The 25,983-nt window shown below is 50.8% G+C and overlaps 1 protein-coding gene and 1 non-coding gene across 6 annotated transcripts in view; both read left to right on the top strand.

Moving 5' to 3' along the window:
- RHBDL3 (rhomboid like 3) overlaps nucleotides 1-24,037 on the top strand; it is a 56,344-nt gene extending 32,307 nt beyond the window's left edge. For 3 of the 5 annotated variants that reach the window (XM_036454297.2, XM_036454300.2, XM_036454298.2), the window contains 2 exons: nucleotides 16,123-16,183; nucleotides 20,278-24,037. In XM_036454297.2, the coding sequence (XP_036310190.1) occupies nucleotides 16,123-16,183; nucleotides 20,278-20,836 (620 nt within the window). In that variant the 3' untranslated portion in view covers nucleotides 20,837-24,037. Of the gene's footprint in view, nucleotides 1-4,524; nucleotides 4,626-16,122; nucleotides 16,184-20,277 lie in introns of all 5 variants that reach the window. The other 2 variants (XM_036454301.2, XM_036454303.2) reach the window with 1 other exon arrangement.
- Nucleotides 17,269-17,394, top strand: LOC118728138. The gene has a single exon (XR_004990805.1). It is a non-coding gene; the product is annotated as a small nucleolar RNA SNORA33 (small nucleolar RNA).
- Nucleotides 24,038-25,983: the final 1,946 nt, after the last annotated feature.

The following is a 25,983-nucleotide window of genomic DNA, read 5'->3' on the forward strand; positions in this document are numbered from 1 at the left end:
GCGCAGACAGAGGGGGAGCTCGCAGGGCTAACTACGGGGGATGTGGGGCTGTCACCAAGCGGTGATGTGCGCTGCACTGTGTGAGTCATCGCTCAGGCTCAAGGGCACTCCCGTCACAGCACGTCATGCTATTTATCTCCTAGACGGAGTTGACTGATCTGCCTGCACCCCTCCCTTCCTCTCCGCTCAGAAAGGCGACCCATTCACAGACAGCTAGACCCCGACGGGACAGCCAGTAAATCAGGTGCCTGCCCCACAGGCCATATTTTATTCAATCCTCACAGAAGCTCCGTGAGGCAGGTACTGTGACTCTTCGCCTGTTATGGACCCGTAAACCGAGGCTTAGGAAGCCTAAGTGACTTACCCAGGAAGACACAGTAGGCAGTGGCGGAGCTGGGCTCTCCCCCCCCACCCACGTGGTCTAACCCCAAAAGCTGTGCTCAAAACCAGGGTCATCTTACAAGAACCACAAGGCAGGCCTTCTTTGTGCCGATAATTTAGTTGTCAGGATCCACAGGAGGTCTTCATAGACCTCGGGCCCTGCTCTTTCTTTCCTGCCCAATGAACGCATCCCAAATCCACGGCCGGCCCAGTCTGTTACAAGGAGAGCTTACCTCTGCTGAGCACGTCCGGTACCACGGGCATGCGCCGAAGGGTTCACACGTGCTCCTCGCTGTATCCATCACAACCATCCAGAGGGGGGGCCCTGTATCTCCCACCCACTTGTGGCAGGCACTTCAGAACCGTGGAGTGACTTGTGCAATTTGCTAAGCTAAGAACCTGGGGTAGATTCTTCTCTGCCCAGAGCTTCCTGCCAGTGCTGGAGGCCCATGTGTATTTCACTCTGGTTAACAATTAAATGGCCAACCCTTTAAACACTTTAGAACCTAGTATCTCCTTGCCCTAACCTGTTTGGTTCAGTGGATAGAGCATCGGCCTGTGGACTGAAGGGTCCCAGGTTCGATTCTGGTCAAGGGCATGTACCTTGGTTGTAGGCACATCCCCAGTAGGGCGCATGCAGGAGGCAGCTGATCAAGGTTCCTCTCTCATTGATGTTTCTAACTCTCTATCCCTCTCCCTTCCTCTCTGTAAAGAAAATCAATAAAGTATATTAAAAAAAAAAAAGAAAGAAACTAATATCTCCAATGTTCCACCAAGCTTTTATTATAGATTATATAGATTATAAAATCACGTGTGCATCCCCCGAGCCCAACACAGGGATTGGCACATATTAAGCAACTAATACTTGTGGAATAAATGAAAGAGGACATACATAAATAAGGTTACATTATTTAAAGGGAGGTATTCTGCCCATTTTTATTTGGATTCTTTTAGGGCCAAGGGAGAAGTGGGAGAACACCTGCTTTAAATTTTCCTTGCTAATATAATTCAAGCTGTGCATTATGGCAGAGTCACCAACTTATCTGTGTACTGGCATGGACCCAGAATTTGGGGGGTTGGGAAGGGCGGAATTCACAGCCCCGACTAGACTTTTGTCTGCTGCTGTACCAAGGTGTGGCTTGCCACACTCTCCCCATCCCGTAACCCCGTGTAATTAATGACCTCCATGGAATTAATACTGGCCTTATTGAACCACGTGTTCCTTGGTGGAACCCCGCCTTGCCCAGGCTTCCTGCTCTGAGGTGGCTCTGGTTCTGTGCTGATATGCAGGTGTGTCCCTGTTTGAATTTGGTCTCTCCCAGTCCTTTCTGTCCAGGGCTAATCACAGTCCCTGCAGGAAAGTCAGTGCCACAAAGGGAGGGAGGGTGGGTCCAGATTGTTACCTTCAAGATGCTAGAACCTCCCAGTTGGTGTGGCTCAGTGGTTGAGCAGCAGCCTATGAACCAGGAGCTCATGGTTTGATTCCTGGTCAGGGCACATGCCCGGGTTGTGGGCTCGATCCCCAGTGTGGGATGTGCAGGGGGGGCAGCTCATCAGTGATTCTCTCTCATCGATATCTCTCTCTCTCTCTCTCTCTCTCTCTCTCTCCCTCCCTCCCTCCCTCCCTCCCTCCCTCCCTCCCTCCCTCTCTCTCTCCCCCTTTCCCCTCCCTGTCTCCCTCTTCCTCTCTTCCTTCCTCTGAAATTAATTTTAAAAATAAAAAATTAAAAAATTAAAAAAAAAAAAAAAAATATATATATATATATATATATATATATATATATATATATATATTTAAAAGTACACTAGAACCAGGGTCTGAGACTCAAATTACTGAATTTCTCATCTGAAAGGAACCTTTAAGGCCCCTCCAGTGGGCGGCAAACTTTGCTCCTCAGGCCCCACCCCCCTTCAGCTGCCATCTGAGCTCTGCTCCTTGGTGTAGGATGTGGGTAAGGTTTCCTTTGAAAAAAAAGGGTTTTCACTGCTCAAAAGTTGGAAAGCCCGAGACCTCCTCATTTCAACACATATTTGTGAGGTGAAAAATGAAGCCCAAAGGATTCCGGGGCTGTGTCCAAGTCACAGTCAGCCAGCCACACCCCCACTCCATGCTCCTTCCACCATCTCAGGATGACCCCTGGCCCTGGGGTCAGGACTCTGATCCACGGGTAGGGTGAGGGAAAGGTCAGTGAGGGGCTGCCTGGGGCCCTCCTGCTGATGTCTCTGTCCCTGATAGACCACACTGGGGAGGCCGAGGGAGCAGGAGCGGGCGGGACTTGTGCTGAGGGAAGAGGCCAGCCAGCCCGGGGAGGCTCTCTCTGTCCCCGCGGTAATTAATGAGGAGCAAGCTGAAGAGCCGGTGGCTCGGACAGCCAGCCCTCGCCGCCCTGCAATGCAGCCTTGTCAGCCAGCCCGGCAGGAGAGCGTGGGAATCCTTTGTCATGCAGATCCTGCTGCCTGTCTGTTTGCCACCCTGAGATTTTTCCTCCCTGTTCTGTATGGTTGACCCTGTGGCTATGCAGGAGGGGGGGGGAGGGGGGGAGGGGGGGAGGGGGGGGAGTTATCTGACAATAGATCAATACCTCATTAAAGCCTGAGGGAAGGCATGAAAGAGGAGAGGAGAGATTTATAGCTGCCCTGGCAGGGCAGAAGGACTTGGGAGTTCTCGGTTTATAGTTTGTGTTTTCCTGGGAAATTACATCCCCCTTGAGACCCAGAACCAGTCGTGGGGATCCCTTCTCTGAAGGATCTCAGTGAGCCTGGGAGCCCTGAGGGGGTGAGCAGGTACCTGGGGAGAAAGAGATGATGTTACAGGGGCTCTCCGAGCCCAAGGTGTCAGGTGCTCCTGTTCCCAGTTCCGGCTGGGCTCAGCCACCTCCTAAGCAGCGGGCCCTCCACCTTGTATGGAACCTGCAGAAGTTGGCCTTCTGCCCGTCCCTCCTCTCTCCGCCCTGGCACCAGCTAATTGGCTCATGAGCCTGCAGGCATTTTCCAGTGGTGATTTCTGCACACGTTCCCAGGCCAGCTACCGCTCATCCTCCGCGCCCTGGGCTCTACCTCCCAGTTATTTTTAGGCTCCATGTCCTTCCCTCGAAGCCAAAGCATTGATCATGCTGAAATGAGACCAGAACAATACATTTCCCAGCTCTCCTCTCTCAGCTTTCCTCCCAGGACAAGTTAGTCATCCCCCAGACCAAGAGTCCATGCCTGCCTTTCCCCCAGAGGCTGTGACCTCATCTCTCTCTTCCTGAGGACTTCTCAAGGGCATTTTTTCCCCCTCCAAAGATGCCCCGTTTGCTATGGAAACTTGTTGGCCTTCTGTGATATCCTCGGCTGGAGGGAGGTTGGAGGTGAGCTAAGCAGGTTTCTAGATGCCATGGAGCAGAGAGAGTGATGGTAGAGAGTGGAGGTCAAGTTCTAGACCACTGTGGGGAGTGGCCACTGTCAAGGGCAAGACCTGGACTCAAATGCAGGTTCCAGTTCTTCCCACCAGGTGAGCCATGAGGCTACCGGCACCTTTCTCAAAGGGCAGGCTTTGGGCTCAAGGGGAGAATGAATGTATGCAAAATGCTTGGCCGGTGTTTGGCACACGGTGCTCCGTAGGTGGGTACCTGTTTCTGCAGTCACTACCTCTGCAATTTTTAAAAAAATATATTTTTATTGATTTTGGAGAGGGAGAGAGAGTTAGAAACATCAATGAAGAGAGAGAATCACGGATCGGCTGCCTCCTGCACGCCCCCTCCCGGGGATTGGGCCCACAACCTGGGCATGTGCCCTGCAGTCCGCAGGCTGACGCTCTGTCCACTGAGCAAACCAGCTCGGAATGCCCCTGTCGTTTTTGTTGTTGCTCCAGAACCCTGAGATGGCACATCGGAGCGCAGAGGCTGGATTGAGAGGCAGATGTTCGCTTTCCTTTGTTGAGCCTTTGTTTCCCTGGTTCAACATAGGAAAAGCGGGAACCAAATGGTTCTTTCAGCCCCAAATTAATCATTAGGGAGCTACAAGGCTACATGGGATCGAGGGAGGAGAGAATGAGCCCTTTGCTCTGGGGTCTTACCCCCAAGGCTGAGGCATCTGAGGGTCTGAAGTGGGGTGAGGAGCCGCCGCCAGCGTTCTTGAATTCTCGCTCGCTCTCTGCCCCAGGATCCTTGGCGGTGTCTGTGGCTGACATGACCGCGCCCGTCGTGGGCTCCTCTGGAGGGGTGTACGCGCTTGTCTCTGCCCATCTGGCCAACATCGTGATGGTGAGCACCCCAGCATGCCTTCTGTGGCCTCCTGTACCTGTCTCCAGGCCCAGGTGTGAACGGGGCGGGGCCGGGTTTGGGATCCTCATCCGGGCCTCAGCCCAGACTCATCAAGTGCCAGGCAGACCTGGCTGGTAGCAAAGTCCCCGGACACTCCTCACCCTCCGCAGGCCTGTTGCAAACGGGGCCCCTCAGTGTACGATTCATATCTACTCCGGTTATGGCTTTGCCTAGGAACCGGCCGTCTCCCTCTTCCGCCTCTTTCCCACTCGGTGACTTTAAAAAGCGTTCAAATTCTTGACCACTAGCACACATCCTAATTGTAATTCGTTGTTTGTCATAGATTGCTAAAAATAAAGGGATCTTAGAGGTCATCACAACAAAATTCTCAAATTAAAAAGAAGGCTCTGAGTCCTGGCGGGTGTGCCTAAGTGGTTAGACATCAGTCTGGGCACCGGGGGGTTGCAGGTTCAATTCCAAGTCAAGGGCATGTACCTCGGTTGTGGATTCGCTCCCCACCCTAGGTCGAGGCATGAGTGGGAGGCAACCCGTCTCTGTACCTCTCTCACATCAATGTTTCCCTCTCCCTTCCCCCTTTCCCCCCCCCACCCCCACTTCATCCCTCCCTTTTACTCTCTCTGAAAAGCAATGGAAAAAAATATCCTCACCCTGACCTCGTGGCTCAGCGGTTGAGCTTTGACCTAAGAACCTGGAGGTCATGCTTCAATTCCCAGTCAAGGCACATGCCCAGGTTGCAGGCTGAATCCCCAGTGTGTGGTGTGCAGAGGCAACCAATAAATTATTCTCTTTCATCATGGATTTTCTCCCTCTCCCTCTCCCTCTCCCTCTCTGAAGTCAATAAAAATATAGTATTTAAGGGGGAAAAATCCTCAGGTGAGGATTAAAACAAAAAAAGGCAGCTTTGTGGCAGAATCGGGGCCTGAAACCACATCTCCTGAAAACCATTCAAGTGTGCTCTCCATCCGCCTGTCACGGTAGAACATTGCCATTCCATTTCCCACTCTCTGCTTTGCCTTTTCCTGAATTGTCATATTGTTTAATGGTTAACAGCATGGGCTATGGAGCCAGGCAGCCTAGATCCGAATCCCACTCACTTCCTAAATAGTGACTTGGGCATATGACTTCACTGCCTCAGTTTCTACATCTGTGAAATGGGATGATATGGAATAAAATGAGCACTAGCTGGTTTGGCTCAGAGAATAGAGCATAGGCCTTTGGACTGAAGGGTCCCGGGTTCGATTCTGGTCAAGGGCACATGCCTGAGTTTCGGGCTCAATCCCCAGCAGGGGCCATACAGGAGACAGCCAATCAGTGAATCTCTCTCATCATTGATGTTTCTAGCTCTCTCTCCCTCGCCCTTCCTCTCTGAAATCAATAAAAATATACTTTAAAAAAAATAAAAGTAAATGGTTAAAGTGAAAATAACCGCTCAGTATAAGCGTTAACCTAATTCCCTGATCCTCAGAAAAGACACCAGCGTAGAAATAAGAATTCATGTGAGAGTTTCATGATAGGAGGTCATGGAAGACTGCGCCCATGTTCTGGAAGGAGTCTGAAGTTGGGAGGCTGAAGGAGGCGTCACTGACAGTGCTTGGCCCGGCCTGGCTAATGCCCCTGCTGGCCTGGGAGACTCCGGGCAGGTCCCAGATCTTACCCATCTGTTTCCCCGGTGCCTGGGGCGGAGCTGGACACATGGTAGATAATGCTACTAATTTTGCTGAATGAGGAATGGATGAATGAATGAATGAATGAATGAACGAACGAACAAACAAACCAACGGTGTCCAGAAAAGGCATAGCTTCTCTTTGGGGTCCTCCTACCCTTGCCCCCCTCCTCCAGCACCATCTCCACTACATGGCAGGTGTGAATACTCAGTTTTTGAAGTGAACAGTCGTTTTTGGAGTTTCCCAATTCTCCCCTTTCATCTTTGTCATTGCCACTCTCATCGGCCCCACTCCTCAGCACCATCCCTGTACTTTTCACCGAAGTCCCCTTTGCACATTGAGAGAGAGTGGGAGAGGGAAGAAGAAAGAAAGGAAGAGAGAGGAGAAGAGAGACACACAGACAGATACTGACTCTACTTGCTACTTGCCTGAATTTTGGCAACTGCAAGTGAGCACTTGGAGAACTACAGCAGGCTTGGAAAAGCCTGTGTGAGTGTGTTTGTGTGTGCACGTATGTTTACTTACCCACACAGGCGTGCACACATGCACAGGTGGCTTGGCCTGCTACGAACCTGGAGCACGGTGCCGCGTCACTGGCCCCTCTTAAATGGGCCATGCTGTATCAGTGCCACCGCTTTCCCCAGACACAGCTTTTCCTCTGAGTCCCGCCTCATCCACTCCCCCCTCCTCCTGCCCCAATTCCTCTGTCGGGGAAGGAAATGCTAACCACCCCCTCCTTTCCCCCCCAAGATATGTCTGTGTGAAAGGGGATGAACAAGCGCCACTAAGAGAACACGGGAGAGAAGAGACAGACAGGAGTTCCTAAAGATGCCGGCCCCTGCCCCTTCCCCATGGCCTGGGAAACAGCCCTGATGGCCGGGAGTTCCCACGCTGAGGGCAGACCACCCTGAGCCCAGAGGGCTGGGGCGCGGGGTTGAGGAGGGAGGCGTGAAAGCAGTTTTGTTCCAGTTCACGCTTCTCTCTGGCCGGGAGCCCGTGCCTGTGGCCATGATGAGCAGCCGGGGCCCAGAGCCCGTTGCCCTTCCAGAAGGACACGGCTCGGCCCAGCCCACAGGGAGCTTCGCAGTCCCCAGAGCATGACACGCAGTGGCCTCTCCCCAGAACGTTGTGTGGTGCTTATTTGACAGTGAAAAAAACACACCTCATTTTCTCATTTAAAAAAGTTGTTCCAGAAGAAACTGGTTTGGCTCAGTGGATAGAGTGTCGGCCTGCGGACTGAAAGGTCCCAGGTTCGATTCCGGTCAAGGGCATGTACCTTGGTTGCAGGCACATCCCTGGTACGGGGTGTGCAAGAGGCAGCTGATCGATGATTCTTTCTCATCGATGTTTCTAACTCTCTATCCCTCTCTCTTCCTCTCTGTAAAAAATCAATAAAATATATATTAAAAAAAAAAAAAAAAAAAAGGTTGTTCCATAGGCCACCTGTACCCAAATTAGCTCAGGGCCCAGCATTTCAGAGATGCGTTGGGTCCAACTCTATGAAGTTGCCATTTCAGTGGGTCAGAAGCACTCAAACATCGGCAATTTCCTGTGGTTCGACCGAATAAACATACCATTGGTTTTAATCCCAAAATGAAGATAGGTCTGTGTGTGCACACACAGTAAAACACCTCGTCAAAACAGAAAGGAGAAAAAGCGGACAAAATCTGGATTTGAGTATGAGCATCGCCGTTGTGATAGCAGGGAGTTCCTTAACTTTTTGGGGCCTTCGTTTTCTTACCTGAAATCCCTTCTTCACAAGGTGAAGACATGAGAAAATGCTTTCCTCTGGCAAGTCACCACATAGCTGGAAGGTCCTGTGTGTGTGTGTGTGTGTGTGTGTGTGTGTGTGTGTGTGTTTATATATATGTATACACATACAATTTAAACAGAAAGGGGGGAGAGAGAGAGAGAGAAACATCGATGTGAAAGAGAAACATGATTGATTGCTTCCAGTATACACCCAGACTGGAGACCACACCTGAAACCTGGGCCTGGGCCCTGATCAGGAATCGAACCAGTGACCTCCTGGTGCACAGGATGACCCTCAACCAAATGAGCCACACCAACTGAGGCCAATCTTTTATCTGTATAAATTCTGCCTCTAGCTGCACAAAGGGAAATCAGAAAATGTGTCCCTTTGGCTCTAGGTACATTATAGAAAAATGTTTGACACTTGTGTTCTCAGGTCTTACCTGTTTGAATAAGAGGTTTCGCCTTAAATCAAAGTCTGTCTTGCTTTCCATAAAAACACGCTGAGTTTCAAAAAGCTTGCAGTTTACACCCACGGATTAAACTCAGAGACTGTTTCCACAAAGGACCTGGATGCCACAATAAAGAGACTCCTCCTTTTAAACACCGGAAGCATGGAGATGCACATAAGTGAATAATTTATTAATTGCCTTTTGCTGAGGGCTCTCGGCCAGGTTTCCGTTTTTGGATATGCCAGATACTTGCTCACACTTTGCTCCATAGGATAGAAGTTTTCCCTGAACGTTGGAGGTCTGAATTTTCACGAACTGAACCGTATTGTCAAAGCATGAGGCAAGTTGGTTGTCAAAATGTCACCAACGAGTTCTGTGTCGTCAGGCTCCTATTGTTGGACAAATACTCAGTCCCTACTGCATCTGTGTCATGCTCTCCCGTCTCCTGTGTTGGTTTTTCTTGAAGCATTTAACAAGAAACTGTTTCTACCTGGGATAGGGAACAGAAGCTCCCTGCCTGGGTGTCAGCCTCTGAGCTCTTAACTGGGTGGGTGAGCAAGGCGCCCAGGGTACTGGTGTCTGCCGTGGGTGCCCTGGGTGAGTCACCATCTCGCCTACAGGGCTCAGAGAGGGTGAAATTAAAAGGTTTGTGTTCCCCAGGAGCCCGCAGGCTCTTCAGCATTTATCTCAGCAGCAGTGCTGGCTGTGTATTTGTGAGATGGTTTTTCTTCTCTCCCGTTGTTTTAACTGCACTCGTTTTATTAGAGGGAGTAATGGGTCGGGGAAATGAGGCAGCTGGTGGAAGGGGTGGCTTTCTAGTGTAAGCCGTCAGCTGTGGGGTAAACTGAGGCAGCCAGCAGGGACAGACCGAACATGGCCCAGAAGTGTGGGCAGACAGAGCGCTGGACCGGGAATCCTTTCAATCCGGCCATTAACTCACTGTGTGTGACCTTGAACTAGCCCTTGTGGACCCTCAGTCTCTTCTTCGTTGAAGTGCAGGACAGGTAGTGTGACTGGATCAGCGTGACAAACCCCAGAGCCTTCGGGGACCAGGCAGGTATTGTACATGAGGCTGGCCTGGGGAGCGCTGTACCAAAACCGGGGCTCCAGGGCTTTCCACTCAAGGTCATTGAGGTTCAGAAGCTTTTTTTTTTTTTTTTTAAATTTTATTGATTTTTTTTTTTACAGAGAGGAAGGGAGAGGGATAGAGAGCTAGAAACATCGATGAGAGAGAAACATCGATCAGCTGCCTCCTGCACACTCCCCACTGGATATGTGCCCGCAACCAAGGTACATGCCCCTGACTGGAATGGAACCTGGGGCCCTTCAGTCCGCAGGCCAATGCTCTATCCACTGAGCCAAGCCGGTTTCAGCTCAGAAGCTCTAATGCCATTGTGCAGGGCAAACTCACCATCTCTGCCTCAGATCTAGATGCTAGCATCAGGCAGTGGTGTGTACCATGTGCCAGGCATGTCTTCACCTTCACAACAACCCAGTGAGTTTGGTAATTGACATGGGCACTATGGTTACTGTTTTTTGCAAATTTACGAACGAGGGATGCTAGCAAAAAAAGGAGTTCTGAGCCACCCCTCCCCCCATGGTCTTCCCAGACCCCAAAGATGAATGGTGCTTCCCAGGACACACCCCAGATGGTGAGATGGGGCAGGGACCCGAGCGGACCCAGAGAGCAGCTAATACTAGACTTACTTTGCTTGACGTTATCACTCGGAACTCAGTGAGAGAGACACTGTGTTCAGGTAAGATATCAGAGGGTTTTATGAGGAAAAGGGATGCTAGAAGTGTTCCGTATCACTTTTGTTTTATTTTGTGGTTTTTTTAAAAACATTTTTATTGATTTCAGAGAGGAAGGGATAGGGAGAGAGATAGGGAAACATCAATGATGAGAATCATTGATCAGCTGCCTCTTGCACACCCCCTACTTGGGATTGAGCCCATAACCAGGTCATGTACCCTGACTTGTAGGAATCGAACCTTGAACTCCTGGGTCATGGGCCCACAGTCAACCATTGAGCCACTCCTGTTGGGCTCACTTTTGTGTTTTAACTGTGGTAAATATACATAAATTACAATGTACCATCTTCACCATTTTTGAAGTGTGCATTCAGTGGTGCTAAGCACATTCCCATCATGATGCAACCATCACCACCATCCATCCACAAAACTCTTTTCATCCTGCAAACCTGATACTCCATAACCATGAAACACCCCCCACTCCTCCCTCCTCCCAGCCCATGGCAACCCTCATTATATTTCTGTTTCTATAAATTTGACTCTTCTAGGTGCCTCATACAAATGGAACCATACAATATTTGTCTTTTTTGTGACTGGCTTCTTTCATTTAGCATAATCTGCTCATGATCCATTGAAGTGTATAGTATGAATCAGAATTTTCTTCCTTTTTTAAGGCTGAATAATACGCCACTTGTATAGACCTGCCACGTTTTGTTTCTCCGTTTACCTGTTGATGGACATTGGGCTGTTGTGAATAATGCTGCTGTGAACATGAGTGTCACTTCTGAGGGAGAATTAAGACCCTTTGCGGGGTGGTTATCACAGAGAGGCAAAGCCTGGCCAGACAATCACAGGAAGAACTTTCCAGTGATTAGCTCACAGGCTGCTGGGGAGGGGGAGGGGGGGCAGTGAGCTCCCTGTCACAGGCCATTTTGTTGGCAGCAGGTGTGTGTGTGCCATTTAGATAAGGTGACCAGACGTCTCGCTTTTGGCGGGACAGTCCCGATCTCTAATAATTTGTCCTGCGTCCCTTGGCGTTTTAAAGAAGTCCCAATTTTTGGAAAGAATCGGGACTTCTTTAAAACGCCGCGGAACTGCCAGGACTGGTTTAGCTCAGTGGATAGAGAGTCGGCCTGTGGACTGAAAGGTCCCGGGTTCGATTCTGGTCAAGGGCATGTACCTTGGTTGCGGGCACATCCCCAGTACGGGGTGTGCAAGAGGCAGCTGGTTATGATTCTTTCTCATCAATGTTTCTAACTCTCTATCCCTCTCTCTTCCTCTCTGTGAAAAATCAATAAAATATATATTTTTTAAAATAATAATAAAATAAAACGCCGCGGAACACGGGACAAATTGTTAAAAATTGGGACGTCATTTAGGAGAAGATGATTCATCGAGTGACTCCCTAGGCCCTGCCCATCCTGGAGAGAAGCTGAGGGCGGCCCACCATCGGCTAACAGAGCTAGTTCCACACGGGTTGCCAGCTCAGCGGAGGGCACCAATTGGTTTCGTTCCCTGTCTCCTGGGGATGCTTCCCTGTGGGCAGACACCCGGAGGGAACGCTGTTGTCCTGCCATCTGCTTCCTGGCATAGAACTTGTCGGTGAGTGAAGATTAGACTTCCCATCTAAAGAGGGGCCGTGTGTTGCCTTTTGTGAGGCAGGGCTTGCCGGTCAGCGAGGGATAATGGGGGGGGGAGGCGGGTGATGGGCAAGAAGCCCAATGCCCAGGGATTCCTCCCTCTTCTTGGCAGCTTCCCTGCATCCCGCTTCCTCCCCTGAAGCTCCATAGACACTATTGTGTGCGCCGGCGTCAGGGCCTCTGTGAAGTGTAACACGTGCCCCCCACTGTCAGAGGAGCGCCCCTCCGCTGGGCCCGGGCCAGGCAGCAAAGGAGGCAGGGCGGGTGGGGAGGGGACAGAAGCCCCTGGCTGTCCCCAGGTGCCGCCTTCCCCGGGTCTGATGTGTTTTCCCGAAGACCCCGGGCTCCTCGCGGCGTCTGCACGTCACGCTGTGGTAAATGGCGTGGAGCTCTGAATGCACCACAGGAGTGCCCCTCCGAGGGACCCCGTGGCGAAGTGCTTTGTAAAGTGGAAAACCCTTTTGTGAGGTGGATAATTGTCCTCTGTCCCTCGCCTGTGGAGGTTCAGAGCGTTCGGAGATGCTCGGGAGAGAGGGGTTTGTGTGAAGGCCATCTGGCCCACCTCTCCCCGACGCCCAGGGCTAGAGCATCCCGTCCCAGTGAGGGGGAGCCCCGTGTGAACCCCTCAGGATGGGAAACTCACCCTCCCCCGAGATGGATCAATCCATCTTTGGGCAGCTCTGCTTATTGGAAATGGAAACTTTGCCGAAACCAATTTGGCTCAGTGGATAGAGCGTCATGTACATTGGTTGCGGGCACATCCCTGGTAGGGGGTGTGCAGGAGGCAGCTGGTCAATGTTTTTCTCTCATCGACATTTCTACCTCTCTATCCCTCTCCCTTCCTCTCTGCAAAAAATCAATAAAATATATATTTTTTTATTATTTGTGAATTTTTTTTACATTTTTAATTAAATTATTATCTGTGTACATATTTTAACATTGCCCCCCATACATACCCTCCCTCCCCAGAGTTTTGTGTCCATTGGTTGTACTTATATGCATGTATACAATTCCTTCGGTTGATCTCTTATCTCCCCCAGATCTCCCTACCCTCCCCGCTATAATTTGACAGACTGCTTGTCGCTTTACTGTCTCTATATCTATCTTTTGGTTCATCAGTTTATAATGTTCTTTATTATCCATAAATGAGTGAGGTCATGTGGTATTTCTCTTTCATTGACTGGCTTATTTCACTCAGCATGATGTTCTCCAATTCCATCCAAGTTGCTGCAAATGATAAGAATTCCTTCTTTTTATGGCAGCATAGTATTCCATTGTGTAGATGTACCATAGTTTTTTTATCTAATCATCTGCTGATGGGCACCTAGGCTGTTTCCAAATTCTAGCTATTGTAGATTGTGCTGCTATGAACATAGGGGTGCATATATCCTTTCTGATTGATGTTTCTATCAATAGTTTCTTGGGATATAATCCTAGGAGTGGGATTACTGGGTCAAATGGGAGTTCCATTTTCTTTTCTTTTTTGAGGAAACTCCACACTGTTCTCCACAGTGGTTGCACCAGTGTGCATTCCCACCAGCAGTGCACGAGGGTTCCTTTTTCTCCGCAACCTCGCCAACACTTGTCGTTTGTTGATTTGTTGATGTTGGCCATTCTGACAGGTGTGAGATGGTACTGCATTGTCGTTTTGATTTGCATCTCTCAAAATATTTTTTTTAAAAGAAAAAAAAGAGCCAAAGCCGGTTTGGCTCAGTGGTAGAGCGTCGGTCTGCAGACTGAAGGGTCCCAGGTTTGATTCCGGTCAGGGGCATGTACGTTGGTTGCGGGCACATTCTACCTCTCTATCCTTCTCCCTTCCTCTCTGCGGAAAATCAATAAAATACGTTTTTTTTTTTAAATGGAAACTTAAAAAAAAAAATCTTCGTGTGAATCAATCAGACAGTCACTGCCTGCCTTCACTCCATCTAGAAGTCTTCTTGACTGCCCGCCTTCCTGACTCGGAAACGAAGGGCCTAGTCTGCTCTGAGCACTAACCTCTGCTTTGCTTCTGCCTCCATAGAGATGCCCCTCGTTACCTGCCCGGTAGCTGGCACTGTGGGCCTGCCTTTGGGAGCCCACCCGCATCTCCGCCTGCTGGAATGGGAACAGGGGTTTAATGGAACTACCTCCCCCAGACTGAGACTGGTTTAATGAGCTACAGAACAGTCTGCCCTGGGGCAGGAGGAGAGCGAAGGGACCACTTTGTTCTCGTTCCGTCCTCAGAGCACAGCAGAAGAGTGGTCTGATCTGGAACTAATGGAACTCTCTCCTCTTTCTCAACCTCCTGAATATGGAACTTTCAGGGAAGTCTCAGAGGAGGGAACTAGGAGTGTTCAGAATGAGTCGCCCCAAGATGGGCCCCTGAGGTATGCAGAGTGCTTTGAGCTAAAGGCTGAAGAGAAACCTATGTTCCTCCCTTAACTGCCTAGAAGAACTTGAATTAGGGGCCTTGCCCATAATAAGAGATCACCAGAGATAACCTCTTTTGATCTATCTATAGGGCAGGACAAACATCTGTTTATCACTTGCCATGACTCTTTGAAGCCCCCAAGCCACCTGACCTCATCCTGGCTCAAGACATCTTGCACACCCATGTTCCTTTTCTATCTCTGAACCTCTCGTGCATGTGGGTTCTCTAACTCTCATGTATGCTGGGTTCCCGTACATATGTATCAAATTTGGTTATTTTCTCTTGGGGGGGAAAAAAAAACTCTCCAAAGTTTTCATCCACTGAGTCTTCTGCTTGCAGGTTACACTGAATGTGCGCCTTCCTTGTGTTGACTCACTTGACAACAGTGAACTCAACCCCTGCATCTTCTCTTCAGTCATCCCTCCTATGCAGGATTTTGAGTTCTCTAATCATCTTGATGGTTCTGCTTGGACTCTGCTTGGGTCACTGTCCTGCATCCCTTTGCAATCCTGGACCTGTTTGTTGTAGGCAGAAGGAGCAGCCACTAGTTGTACGACCAGGGGGTCAGACCAAACCTGGGCTCAGCAACCTCGGTACTTGGGTTCTGGCTAGGGAAGCATTCAGAGCCAAGACCCAAACTGTAAGAGAACACGTACTGGGTAAATTACAGAGGTAGAAAATGTAATTCCTTGAAGCAATGGGCTTAAGAAATGAGACATGGAGGTTAAGAAAGAGCCCTTGGAGCTTGGGACTGAGGAGGCTAATAGTTCCGTGCCTGTTTCGGGACAGAAGCGGGAGAGGAAAGGAGGCACCTGCATGCTCCTTGGAGGGAGATGCAGGGTTTAAGGGCGGAGATGTTAGGGGAGATTCCAGGGAAATATCTCACTAGAACATTCAGCAGTTTTCCAGAGGTGACCTTTAGGGTTATGGTCTCTGCTTGATCGGCCGGCACCAGGACAGGGGTCGTTATTCAGGGCAGCTGTCGTTCAGTCAGCCATCGCTGGTTTTGTTGCTTGTCTGGGCCTGGAGTTGAAATACAACTGAGGCCTACCTGTTATCTCTAGGGAGGAAAAGTCAGGGGGTCCAAACCTCGTGACCATGGATGTGCCAGGGGAGGAAACGTCATCCTGGGGGCAAGGTCCCACCCTACAACTGATTTCCATTGCTGGGCACCTGGGGCTTGCCATTCTGGTGACCTTCTGTACCTGGCCCATCACCCGTCATCCGTCCTCGCTCTGCTCTTGTCTGCCTAACTGCCTGCCACAGACCCAGCAATTGATGCAACTCTCAGGTGGCGTCTGTGTGCCTAGAGGAGACAGGGACTCTCATTTCCCTCTAGATTCTCTTGCCCTGCTGGTGCGGCTCCAGAGCTTTCCGACAGTAATAAGCTTACCATTGTCTAACATCTTAAAGCCACGTCGGTGTCTTAAAATCTTAAGTCACAACCCCTCACTCAGAACTTAATGGAGAAGACTTATTTATTTTATTTCTCTTTAAATATATTGTTATTGATTTCAGGGGAGAAGGGAGAGGGAGAGAGGGATAGAAACATCACTGAAGAGAGAGAATCATTGATTGGCTGCCTCCTTCGTGCCCCCAGTTGGGGATAGAACTGGAAACCTGGGCATGTGTCCTAACTGGGAATCGAACCGTGACTGCCTGGTTCATAGGTCTATGCTCAGCCACTGAGCCACACCGGCTAAGGGAAGATTACTTTTTTTTAAGTGTTGGGTTTTCTTAAGTGAGATGCTTCTGCAGAGAAGTGGTCCAGTCTGGAACTAATGGAATGCTCTCCTCTTTTCCTAGAACTGGTCAGGCATGAAGTGCCAATTCAAGCTGCTGCGGATGGGTGTGGCCTTGATCTGTAGTAAGTACTGACCAGCCCGCTGGAGGGAGGGAGCCCTGCCCTGGGCCTGGGGATATAAAGACAGCACAGTCCCTGCCCTTCAGGGGCTTATGGTCAAGAAAAAGAGGGAGGAGCTGTCAATAATGTGCAACAACGAGGAGTGTTATGAGAGAAGTCTGGGCCACTCTGCTATTTCTTAACCTTAAACTTTTTATTGACATGTGATATGCAGATGGGAAAATGCACCCAGAGTGAGCATCCAGCTCAATGACCGGCATCCAGGTCAAGGAAAATAACTTCTTAATAACCTTTTGGGTCACAGAGTCGATCCTTTGAGATCTCCTATTGGAAGCTAGAGACCCCATTCCTGGAAAAACACACATATGTGTGTGTACATGTGCACTGAAACTAGTAATTTTAGCAGGTTTACAAACTGTAACCCATGAACCCCTAGGAGCAGGCTGTGGGCCCTAGTCCATTCTACCTGCAAGGGTCATGTTGACCAGGACAGGCAGGAGGGCCACTGTGTAGCCAGGGTGTAAGAGGGCATTGCGGGTACAGGGAGTAAAAAGAATAACCTGAACCAAGACTCAGGTGGGTGAAGGGTCATGGCCTGCAAGTCAGTTGCAAATTCGACCTATGAGGTTTGATACTGTGTGATTGTGATAAGAGATAATAGTCAGCTCATGAACGACTTTAAATGCAAAGATTCTCTCTCATCGATGTTTCTAACTCTCCATCTCTTGCTCTTCCTCTCTGTAAAAAATCAATAAAATATTTTTTTAATAAATAAATAAATGCAAAGAGGAAGATTGGACTTCATCTGCAAACACTAGGAAGTCCTTGGAAGGCTTTATTTTTTTTAATATTTTTATTGATTTTTTTACAGAGAGGAAAGGAAAGAGATAGAAAGCTAGAAACGTCGATGAGAGAGAAACATCGACCAGCTGCCTCTTGCACACCCCCTACCAGGGATGTGCCTGCAACCAAGGTACATACCCTTGACCAGAATCGAACCCGGGACCTTTCAGTCCGCAGACTGACGCTCTACCACTGAGCCAAACAGGTTTCGGCCCTTGGAAGGTTTTAAACAAGAGTTACCAACAAAGCCAGCCAATAAGTCTGCTTACCTGAATGTGTTAGGAAATTTAGAGAAAGCTGGCAATAGTAAAGCCATGTTATGAGCCTTAAAGACATCGAAGACATTAAGGCCCCTGAAAATAGCCATAAGAAGTTTTAATAAGCAATTTTCATAAGACACAAGCTAATTTTAAAGCTTTACTATAACTAGTATTGATGGCTTGCTGAAATTTCTAAGTGTTATTAAAATGAAAATCCCATATGACGTTTTTAGAAAAAAGAAAAGAAAAAAAAAGAGTTACTGACACATTCAGGTTTAGGAGACCAGTCAGGCTGCATTGTGGAGGAGTTGAGTGTCAGAGAGATGGGACCAGAGGCCAGGAGGCTCATTCTGAGAAAGAAAGAGAATAGTCTGAACAGAAATGAAGGGGGTAGCAAGAAAGCAACGGGAACACAGTCTCTCATTCAGTCCTCAGACCACCGCTGTGAAGAGGATATTTTTAGGCTTAATTTTCAGGGGTGCACCGAGGCTCAGAGTTCCTCGCCCTGGGCCACCCAGCTAGAGATGGTAGAGCCGAAGTCAGAGCCAGCCTGTGCCTTTTCTAATGCCCACACTTTAGCCAGGCTGGGCAGGAGCACCAGGACGGTCTCTGCCTGGGTCAGCCACCCACCTGGTGGGGAAGAGGAAGACGGGGCCAGAAAAATCATGGCGCGGAGGGGCCTGTGTGGGCTCCACTTGATTCCTGTCTTTCAGGACTCTCTGGTCTCAGTTGCCAGTTGGAGGATCTCCACTTCCAGAGGAACTTCCAGCCCTAAAGCACAGACTCTGAGCCAGGGCAGTGGGGGAAGAGGAGGGGGCAGGGCAGGGGTGAGCACAGCTTCCCTGTCTGCTCAGACTCAGCTTGTCTGTTTGCAAGGAAGGGAAGAGAAGTATGACTCTTGCTATTTAGAAAATAACAGCCCTAGCTGGTTTGACTCAGTGGATAGAGTGTCAGCCTGCAGACTACAGGGTCTCAGGTTCAATTCCTATCAAGGGCACATGCCTGGGTTGTGGACTTGATCCCATTGTGGGGCATGCAGGAGGCAGCTGATTGATGATTCACGTTTCTATCTCTTTCTCCCTCTTTGAAATCAATAAAAATATTTTTTTTAATAAAATTAAAAAAAAAAAAAACTCTAAAGATCAGCAGAACTGAAATGCTATTTTGGAGTCGGGGACCACGTCTTTCAAACCTGCCCTGTGGATCCCAGGGCCTGCTAAGCAAAGGCAGGAAGATGCCCCAGGGCCTGGGGAGGAGTGGGGAGGACACAGTGCCTGTCCCTGGCTGCACCTTTTCCGCCATCTGTCGGCCATCCTTGGAGTTGCAGGCTCATGCCTGAAGGTGAGGCAATCCCCAGGAGGTGCTGGCACCCCTGAGTGGCTAGGGTGGAGAGAGGCTCACTGGTGCATTAAATGGTACCTGTGCAAGGACACAATTCCCCTCACATGGTTGTCTTTCAATCTGTCAAATTCGCCTTGGTTTCCTCATCTGTAAAATGAGGTAAGCGTACCTGCCCTAAGTGTCTTTGAATGGTGGGTTAACAAAATGGCAATTTCCCAGCAACTATTACTTCAAGAGAGGACACCCCCATTGAATTGACCAACCCAAGTTCATGCAAGAAGGATGGATTGGAGAGTGAGGGAGGGCATTTCAGAATCTGTTAGAAATCCCAGCACCTTGCTGGGGCCATTTATTTCCATTCCTTCTTTGCCCTTCTCCCCCTTCATCTCTTCCTTCCAAGCACAGAACACTGGTTCTGAGGGTTTTCTGAGGGTTTTGAAACGATACATACAAACACTTTATAAACTGGAAAGCGCTAGCACATGTTGCTTGTTATTAAAGTTCCGGCAGGGTAGCCTGGTACACGGAGGCTGAGACTTTGTACCAACGTGGAGGCTGAGCCTCTGGGACATGTGACAGCACGGATCGAGAGCTTCAGCATCAGCTGTCCCCTCTGCCAGGAGTGCTCTTCGATCAATAGTCACATCTCGGCTCAAATGCCACCTCTCTTAAAAATCTATTTTTTATTTATTTTAGAGTGGAAAGGAGAGAAAAAAACACTGATGTGAGAGAGACACATTGATTGGTTGCCTCCCCCTAATCAGGGCTGGGAGTCTGCAACCGAGGTACATGCCCTTGACCCTTCAGTCTGCAGGCCAATGCTCTATCCACTGAGCTAAACCAGCTAGGGCAAAAGAATATTTTTAAATTGATTTCAGAGAGGAAGAGAGAGATAGAAACATCAATTATGAGAGAGAATAAAACGATCTGCTGCCTCCTGCATGCCCCACGCAGGATCAAGTCCACAATCCGTGCATGTGCCCTGACCAGGAATTGAATCGTGAATTCCTGGTTCATAGGTCGACGCTCAACCACTGAGCCAGTCTGGCCAAGCAAACATCACCTCTTTAGGGAGATCTTGACTGATTCTCCAAACTAAAGAATCCCCCTCCTTATACCTAGCTTTATTTTTTTTTTAATATTTTTATTTATTTCCGAGAGGAAGGGAGAAGGATAGAGAGATAGAAACATCAATGATGAGAATCATTGATTGGCTGCCTCCTGCCCGCCCCATACTGGGGGCGGAAGGGTGTCGAGCCCACAATCCAGGCATGTGTCCTTCGCTGGAATCGAACCTGAGACCCTTTAGTCCACTGGCCAACGCTCTATCCACTGAGCCAAACCAGCAAGGGCCCAGCGTTGGCTTTGAGTCACTTATATTTGTTTCCCATAGAGTTCCTCTTACTGAACTGACCTCGTGTATGTAATGCTGGTGGGTTGCCAGGTCCTATAAGCCCTGGGAGAACAGAGACTTGTCTGTCTGCTTTGCTACTGTGTCCCCAGCGCGCAGAACAAACAGAGCTTGATCTGTGGCGCGTGGGGTAACAGGTGGATGGCAGAGTGGGTGGGGGCTGGGTGGGGGGCTTCCAAGGCCTCTTGCTCAGCCCCTGCCTGGGGCCTGCCGTGACTTCTCTGTGCTTCCTCCCCTCGCAGTGAGCATGGAGTTCGGGCGGGCCGTGTGGCTCCGGTTCCACCCGTCGGCCTATCCCCCGTGCCCGCACCCGAGCTTCGTGGCACACTTGGGTGGCGTGGCCGTGGGCATCACCCTGGGCGTGGTGGTCCTGAGGAACTACGAGCAGAGGCTGCAGGACCAGTCGCTGTGGTGGATTTTTGTGGCCATGTACACCATCTTCGTGCTGTTCGCTGTCTTCTGGAATATCTTTGCCTACACCCTGCTGGACCTGAAGCTGCCCCCGCCCCCCTAAGGGCTGGAGGACGGAGATCGGGGAGGGGAGGGAGACGTGGCATCGGAAAGGAGCATCTGGATTCCGTTTTCTCATCACCAGCTCAGGGAGGCCAGGAGGAAGAGGATGAGACATGCTGGGCGGACGGTGGAGGCTCTGTTCTGAAAGGCGCCTGCTGGAGGAGTTGGATTGGCTGCTGCTGTTTTTCTAGACTCTTCCAAAGACATCGGGCCAGCAGAGGCCTGGCGTGGGCTGAGAGGGGCTGTCCCTTTTGGGTGGGCCGAGAGCAGCCTCATCCTCCACCCTGAGAGACCATGGAGCAGGGGTGGGGAACCTCCTTACTGCCAACGGCCATCTGGGTATTTATAACATCATTCACGGGCCACACAAAATCATCAACGTAAACATCAGCCTGCTGCGTTTGGTCAAACATTTGACTCATCCGTAATGCCTTGGCAGGGCCGGACGAAATGTTTTCCCAGGCCTTATGTGGCCCTCGGGCCGGACATTCCCCACCCCTGCCATAGAATGTAAGGAAGGCCTGAGGGGCAGTGGCCAGGCAGGCCCTTGTCCAGCCCAGAGGTAATGGCGGGCCAGAAAGTGTTCCCTCTGGAGCTCTAGGAGGGGAAGGGGGCCTGGTGTCGGACGTGTGGACGAGGCCAGGAAGCCCCGGTGACTTCCTGTGCCTATAGGTGGGCACTGGGGTGTGGCCTCTAACGCCTGGGGGGGCAGAGGAGGGAGATCCTATAACTCCCTACCCTTGCCATGGGGGTACCCAGCAAGAGGAACCCCAGCAAGAGGGAATTCATCCCTCGTTCCCCCTTGGGGAAGGCCCTGCTTGGGACTTCTCCCTCCCTCTCCCCCTGCATGCTGGCCTCTCACACCAGGGCCCACATCCCATCCCATGCCCTGCCTTGTCTCTGGAGCCCTGCCCTTCCGTTGCCCTGACCGCACATCGGGCCTCTCCTTTGGTTGTGGAGACTGTTCTGATGGTGAGCACGTGGTGTGGTGGGTGGAGGTGCCCGTGTGATGGGAAAAACAATGGGGCGAGTTGGAGTCCCCAGAGGAAGGCTGTGAGGGGCAGTGGGCGCCTGTGGACGCGTCTGCATGAGAGGAAGGAAGGGGCTGAGAGGTAGGGTGTTGTGGTTCCTAAGGATCCTGGCGTTTAGCAAAGCCTGCCTCTGCTTTTCCACTCCCCGGGCCTCCCAGGCGTCCCCCTGGGGATCACTGAGGCTGGGGGAGGGGTCTGTGGAGGGAGGACGGCCCCTCAGGATGCTGAGGTTTCCTCGCCTTTGCCAGCTCCTGCTCGGGCTCCCTCTGGAGTGGCCTTCATACTGAGAAGATTCTGTCCTGTCTCCCTGTGGAAGGAGGAGCTTGGGGTGCAACAGAGGCTGGCAGGAATATGGAGGCCACGTGACTTTTGAGTTCAGGGGGACGGGAGGCTGCAGCAAAAGGAATTCCAGTTTAGGTGGAGACCTAGAGAGGAATTGTTGGGGGCGTGGATGTGCGTCAGAGGTGAGGCAGCTGTAGCGCGGGTTCTCAGAGCGAGGAGGGAGCTGGGAGGTGTTCACGTCCATCCCCACACCCCTTTCACAAGGGAATGGCCTCCGGGCGGCAGGAGCTGGTGCAGGCCCCAGGGAAGGTGGGAGGAGGGCTTTTGACAAAATGTCCTCTCTTTATACTGCTCTCGAGACTCCCAACCACTGACAGCCCCGCAGGAGGAAGAAGCCAGGCTTGGGTTCCTGCAGGAACAAGCGCAGGAGTGTAGGGACTGCCTCTGCCAGCCACTGGCCCATGAGAGCCACCCCGAGGCTCGAAGTCAGCCGGGCCGGACATTTGGGCGTCTTGGGCCACAGTGGCTTCCGTCCCCAGTCATCACACACAAATGGGCACGGTCTCTCCACCCAGGTCACCCACACCCAGCCCGTCTCCGCCTTCGCCCACTGCTAACGAGGCTGTCCGCATGGCGCAAAAGCTCAGGCTGCACTTGCGCCAACTCTGCTGAGGACGGCCCGCCCAGGCGGCTGGGCTGCGTTGCCCTGAGGGACCTTGTCTGTGCCCTGCCAGCCCCTCTGCCTCCGGAGGGAAAGGTGTAGCTGGAAGGGTCGGTCTTGGGGAGAAGAGACGGAGCTAGAGCCGGGGATGAGGAGATGGGTGAGGATGGCAGAGGGGGCTATGGCTACTGCTAACTGTGCGTGCATGGAGCTGACCCTCCTGGAGCGGCAGAGGCAGCTGTCGCCTGCTGGGGAGCAGGGCTTTCTGCCAGGCCCTCTCCCAGCCCCTGGAGGTTCTGGGTTGTAGTTTGAGGGAGCAGAGAGCTCCCCCTCCCTCTGCCTTTGTCTGGTGTGGCGTGGAGAGGGGCCTTCCTCTCGCAGAAGTGACAAGACCATGAACTAGATTCTACAAAGCCCTCCAGGGGCATCCAGTTCCCTGGGGCTTAGGATGGAAGCTGTTTGGGAGGACTGCCCTCGGTGGGAGTCCCACCCACATCCTCTGAGGCCTGGAGCAGCTCAGATTGCCCCATCCTCACCCTCCATCCTCACCCCCCATTCAGCCCCTGTCCCCACCCCCGGATCCTCACCGTAGGCCCCAGCCCAGCCAGTGTCAGCTGCTCCCTGTCTGCTGAGTGTCGAAGGGCAACTCAGAAGTTCTCTGGTCTGCTTAACAGCCGTCTCCTCCAGCCTCTCCCAGCCATCCCTTCTCCGCAGGGCCATCCAGTGGTGACTGTCACTTCCCCGCTACCCAGGTCTCTAACCCAGGGGCAGGGCTTTCTCCTCAGCAAGTCCCTTTGTCCCCGGCTCCCAGCACCCTGCCAGCAGCATGTTTCCCTCCTTCCTCCACCACCGTTGGCCTCCAGGCCAGTGCGGCCGACACGTGAGGGTGGTGTGGATCTCCCGGCCACGGAGCGAAGCCGGGTTTGCACCTGCATGAGGCAGAAATTGAAACCTGGGGACTCTCTCAGCAGCAGCCACAGACCCACTCACTCCTCCGGAAGAGGAATCACAGAAGCGGCGGGGGGGGGGGGGGGGGGGGGGGGCAGGGAACAAACTTTCAAAGGAGAAATTTCGCTTTAATGACACCATTAGTCATTCGTTTTTTAATTAGGAAAAGCTCCCTAATGAGGCGTAATAGGACTCTCCATTTCCATGAGAACCGCTCCTGCCCGGGGGGATTAGGAGAGTCATTGCTCACCAGGCCCAGCCTTTCCCCTGCGTCCAATTTCATTTGCAAATAATGCAGGTTCCCCAGGTGGCCGGAAGCCCCTTCCTGGCACCGTGCTCCCAGGGCTGGCTGGAAAGCACAGATACTCACTCCTCTGCCTTAAAAAACTGCCCAACGCTCAGCTCTGCCCTCCCCACTCCCCCCAAGGAAGTAAGTGGAAAACAAACAAGAAACCAAGCTGCAATGTTTGTTTCTAAATATTTTTGTATTGTGTACATTCTGTATATTTTTGTTGTAACATATTATTTGACCACAGATTCCATTAAAGATTTGTTTTTTTTAAGCCATCCGTTATTCCGAAAGTGGCCTGAAGGGGCTGGCCTGTTTCATCTCGGCCTGGGTCATGGCGTGCGGGCCGGGGGTGGGGGTGGGGGGTGTGTAGCCATGGTGGTGGGTCTGTGATTTATATACTACAAATGGGAGGTTTGTGGGTGTGTGTTTTAATATATCTTATTGATTTTTTACAGAGAGGAAGGGAGAAGAGAGAGATAGAAGCATCAATGATGAGAGAGAGCCGAAACCGGTTTGGCTCAGTGGTAGAGCGTCAGTCTGCGGACTGAAGGGTCGCAGGTTCGATTCCGGTCAGGGGCATTTATGTTGGTTGCGGGCACATCCCCGGTTGGGGTTGTGCAAGAGGCAGCTGGTCGGTGTTTCTCTCTCATCGACGTTTCTAGCTCTCTATCCCTCTCCCTTCCTCTCTGTAAAAAATCAATAAAATATATATATTTTTTTAAATGATGAAAGAGAATCATTGATTGGCTGCCTCCTGAGCACCCCACACTGGGGATGTGCCCGCAACAAAGGTACATACCCCTGACGGGAATCGAACCTGGGACCTTTCAGTCTGCAGACTGACACTCTATCCACTGAGTAAAACCGGTTTGGGCTGTGATTTAATATATTGATTTTTTACAGAGAGTAAGGGAGAGGGGAGAGAGAGAGTCAAAAACATCAATGAGAGAGAAACATCGATCAGCTGCCTCCTGTATGCCCCCTACTGGGGATGTGCCTACAACCAAGGTACATGCCCTTGACCAGAATCGAACTTGGGACCCTTGAGACCACAGACCAACGCTCTGTCCACTGAGCTAAATCGGCTAGGGCTGGGGGTTGTTTCTTGGTGCTAGGGTTTCTGGCTTGGTGGTTCTTAACCTTTCTTGAATTACTGAACTCTTTTTTTTTTTTAATATATTTTATTGATTTTTTACAGAGAGGAAGAGAGAGGGATAGAGAGTTAGAAACATTGATGAGAGAGAATCACTGATCAGCTGCCTCTTGCACACCTCCTACTGGGTTCAGGGTGTTGACAATCCTCAGAAAGACTAAGCTCCTAGGGAAAGAAGGAAATGCCTAAGAAATTTCAAAGATTCTTTGAAATCTTTTAAATCTACTGGGGATATGCCCACAACCAAGGTATGTGCCCTTGACCGGAATCGAACCCAGGACCCTTCAGTCCGCAGGCTGATGCTCTATCCACTGAGCCAAATCGGTTTCGGCTACTGAACTCTTTTTTTTGAGCAGTAAATGAAAGCTATGATTTTTCTTTCTATGAAAATAGCACAGCCGAGACCGGTTTGGCTCAGTGGATAGAGCATCAGCCTGCGGACTGAAAGGTCCCAGGTTCGATTCCCGTCAAGGGCATGTACCTTGGTTGCAGGCACATCCCCAGTAGGAGGTGTGCAAAAGGCAGCTGATTAGTGACTCTCATTGATGTTTCTAACTCTCCCTCTCTCTTCCTCTCTGTAAAAAATCAATAAAATATATATTTTTTTAAAAATAGCACAGAAAGACCATTTTTAAAAACATTTTTTAATTTGTTTCAGAAAGAGGAAGGGAGAGGGAGAGAGAGAGAGAAACAGCAATGATGAGAGAGAATCATTGATCAGCTGCCTCCTGCCTGCGCCCCCACTGGGGATGGAGCCTGACAGGGGAATGGAACTGTGACCTCTTCGTTTGTAGGGTGAAAAGATCAACCACGATCCACACCGGTCGGGCCACAGACAATTTTGTGTATAATTTGGGTGGGGCTGGCTGTGTATAAGGAAACCGATCCATGGCTTCGGGTCAAGAACCTCTGTGCCAGGTTTGTAGTGGGTGTCCCGCCTTCCCCTTCCACTCTTACTCTACACCCTGATGAGAGATTAATATTTTGACTGATATCATTGGAAGTCTTCTTTGAAATTTCTTAGGCATTTCCTTCTTTCCCTAGGAGATTAGTCTTTAGGTCTTTCTG

Source organism: Pipistrellus kuhlii, unplaced genomic scaffold (genome assembly GCF_014108245.1).
Source record: "Pipistrellus kuhlii isolate mPipKuh1 unplaced genomic scaffold, mPipKuh1.p scaffold_m20_p_28, whole genome shotgun sequence".
Lineage (NCBI taxonomy): Eukaryota > Metazoa > Chordata > Mammalia > Chiroptera > Vespertilionidae > Pipistrellus > Pipistrellus kuhlii.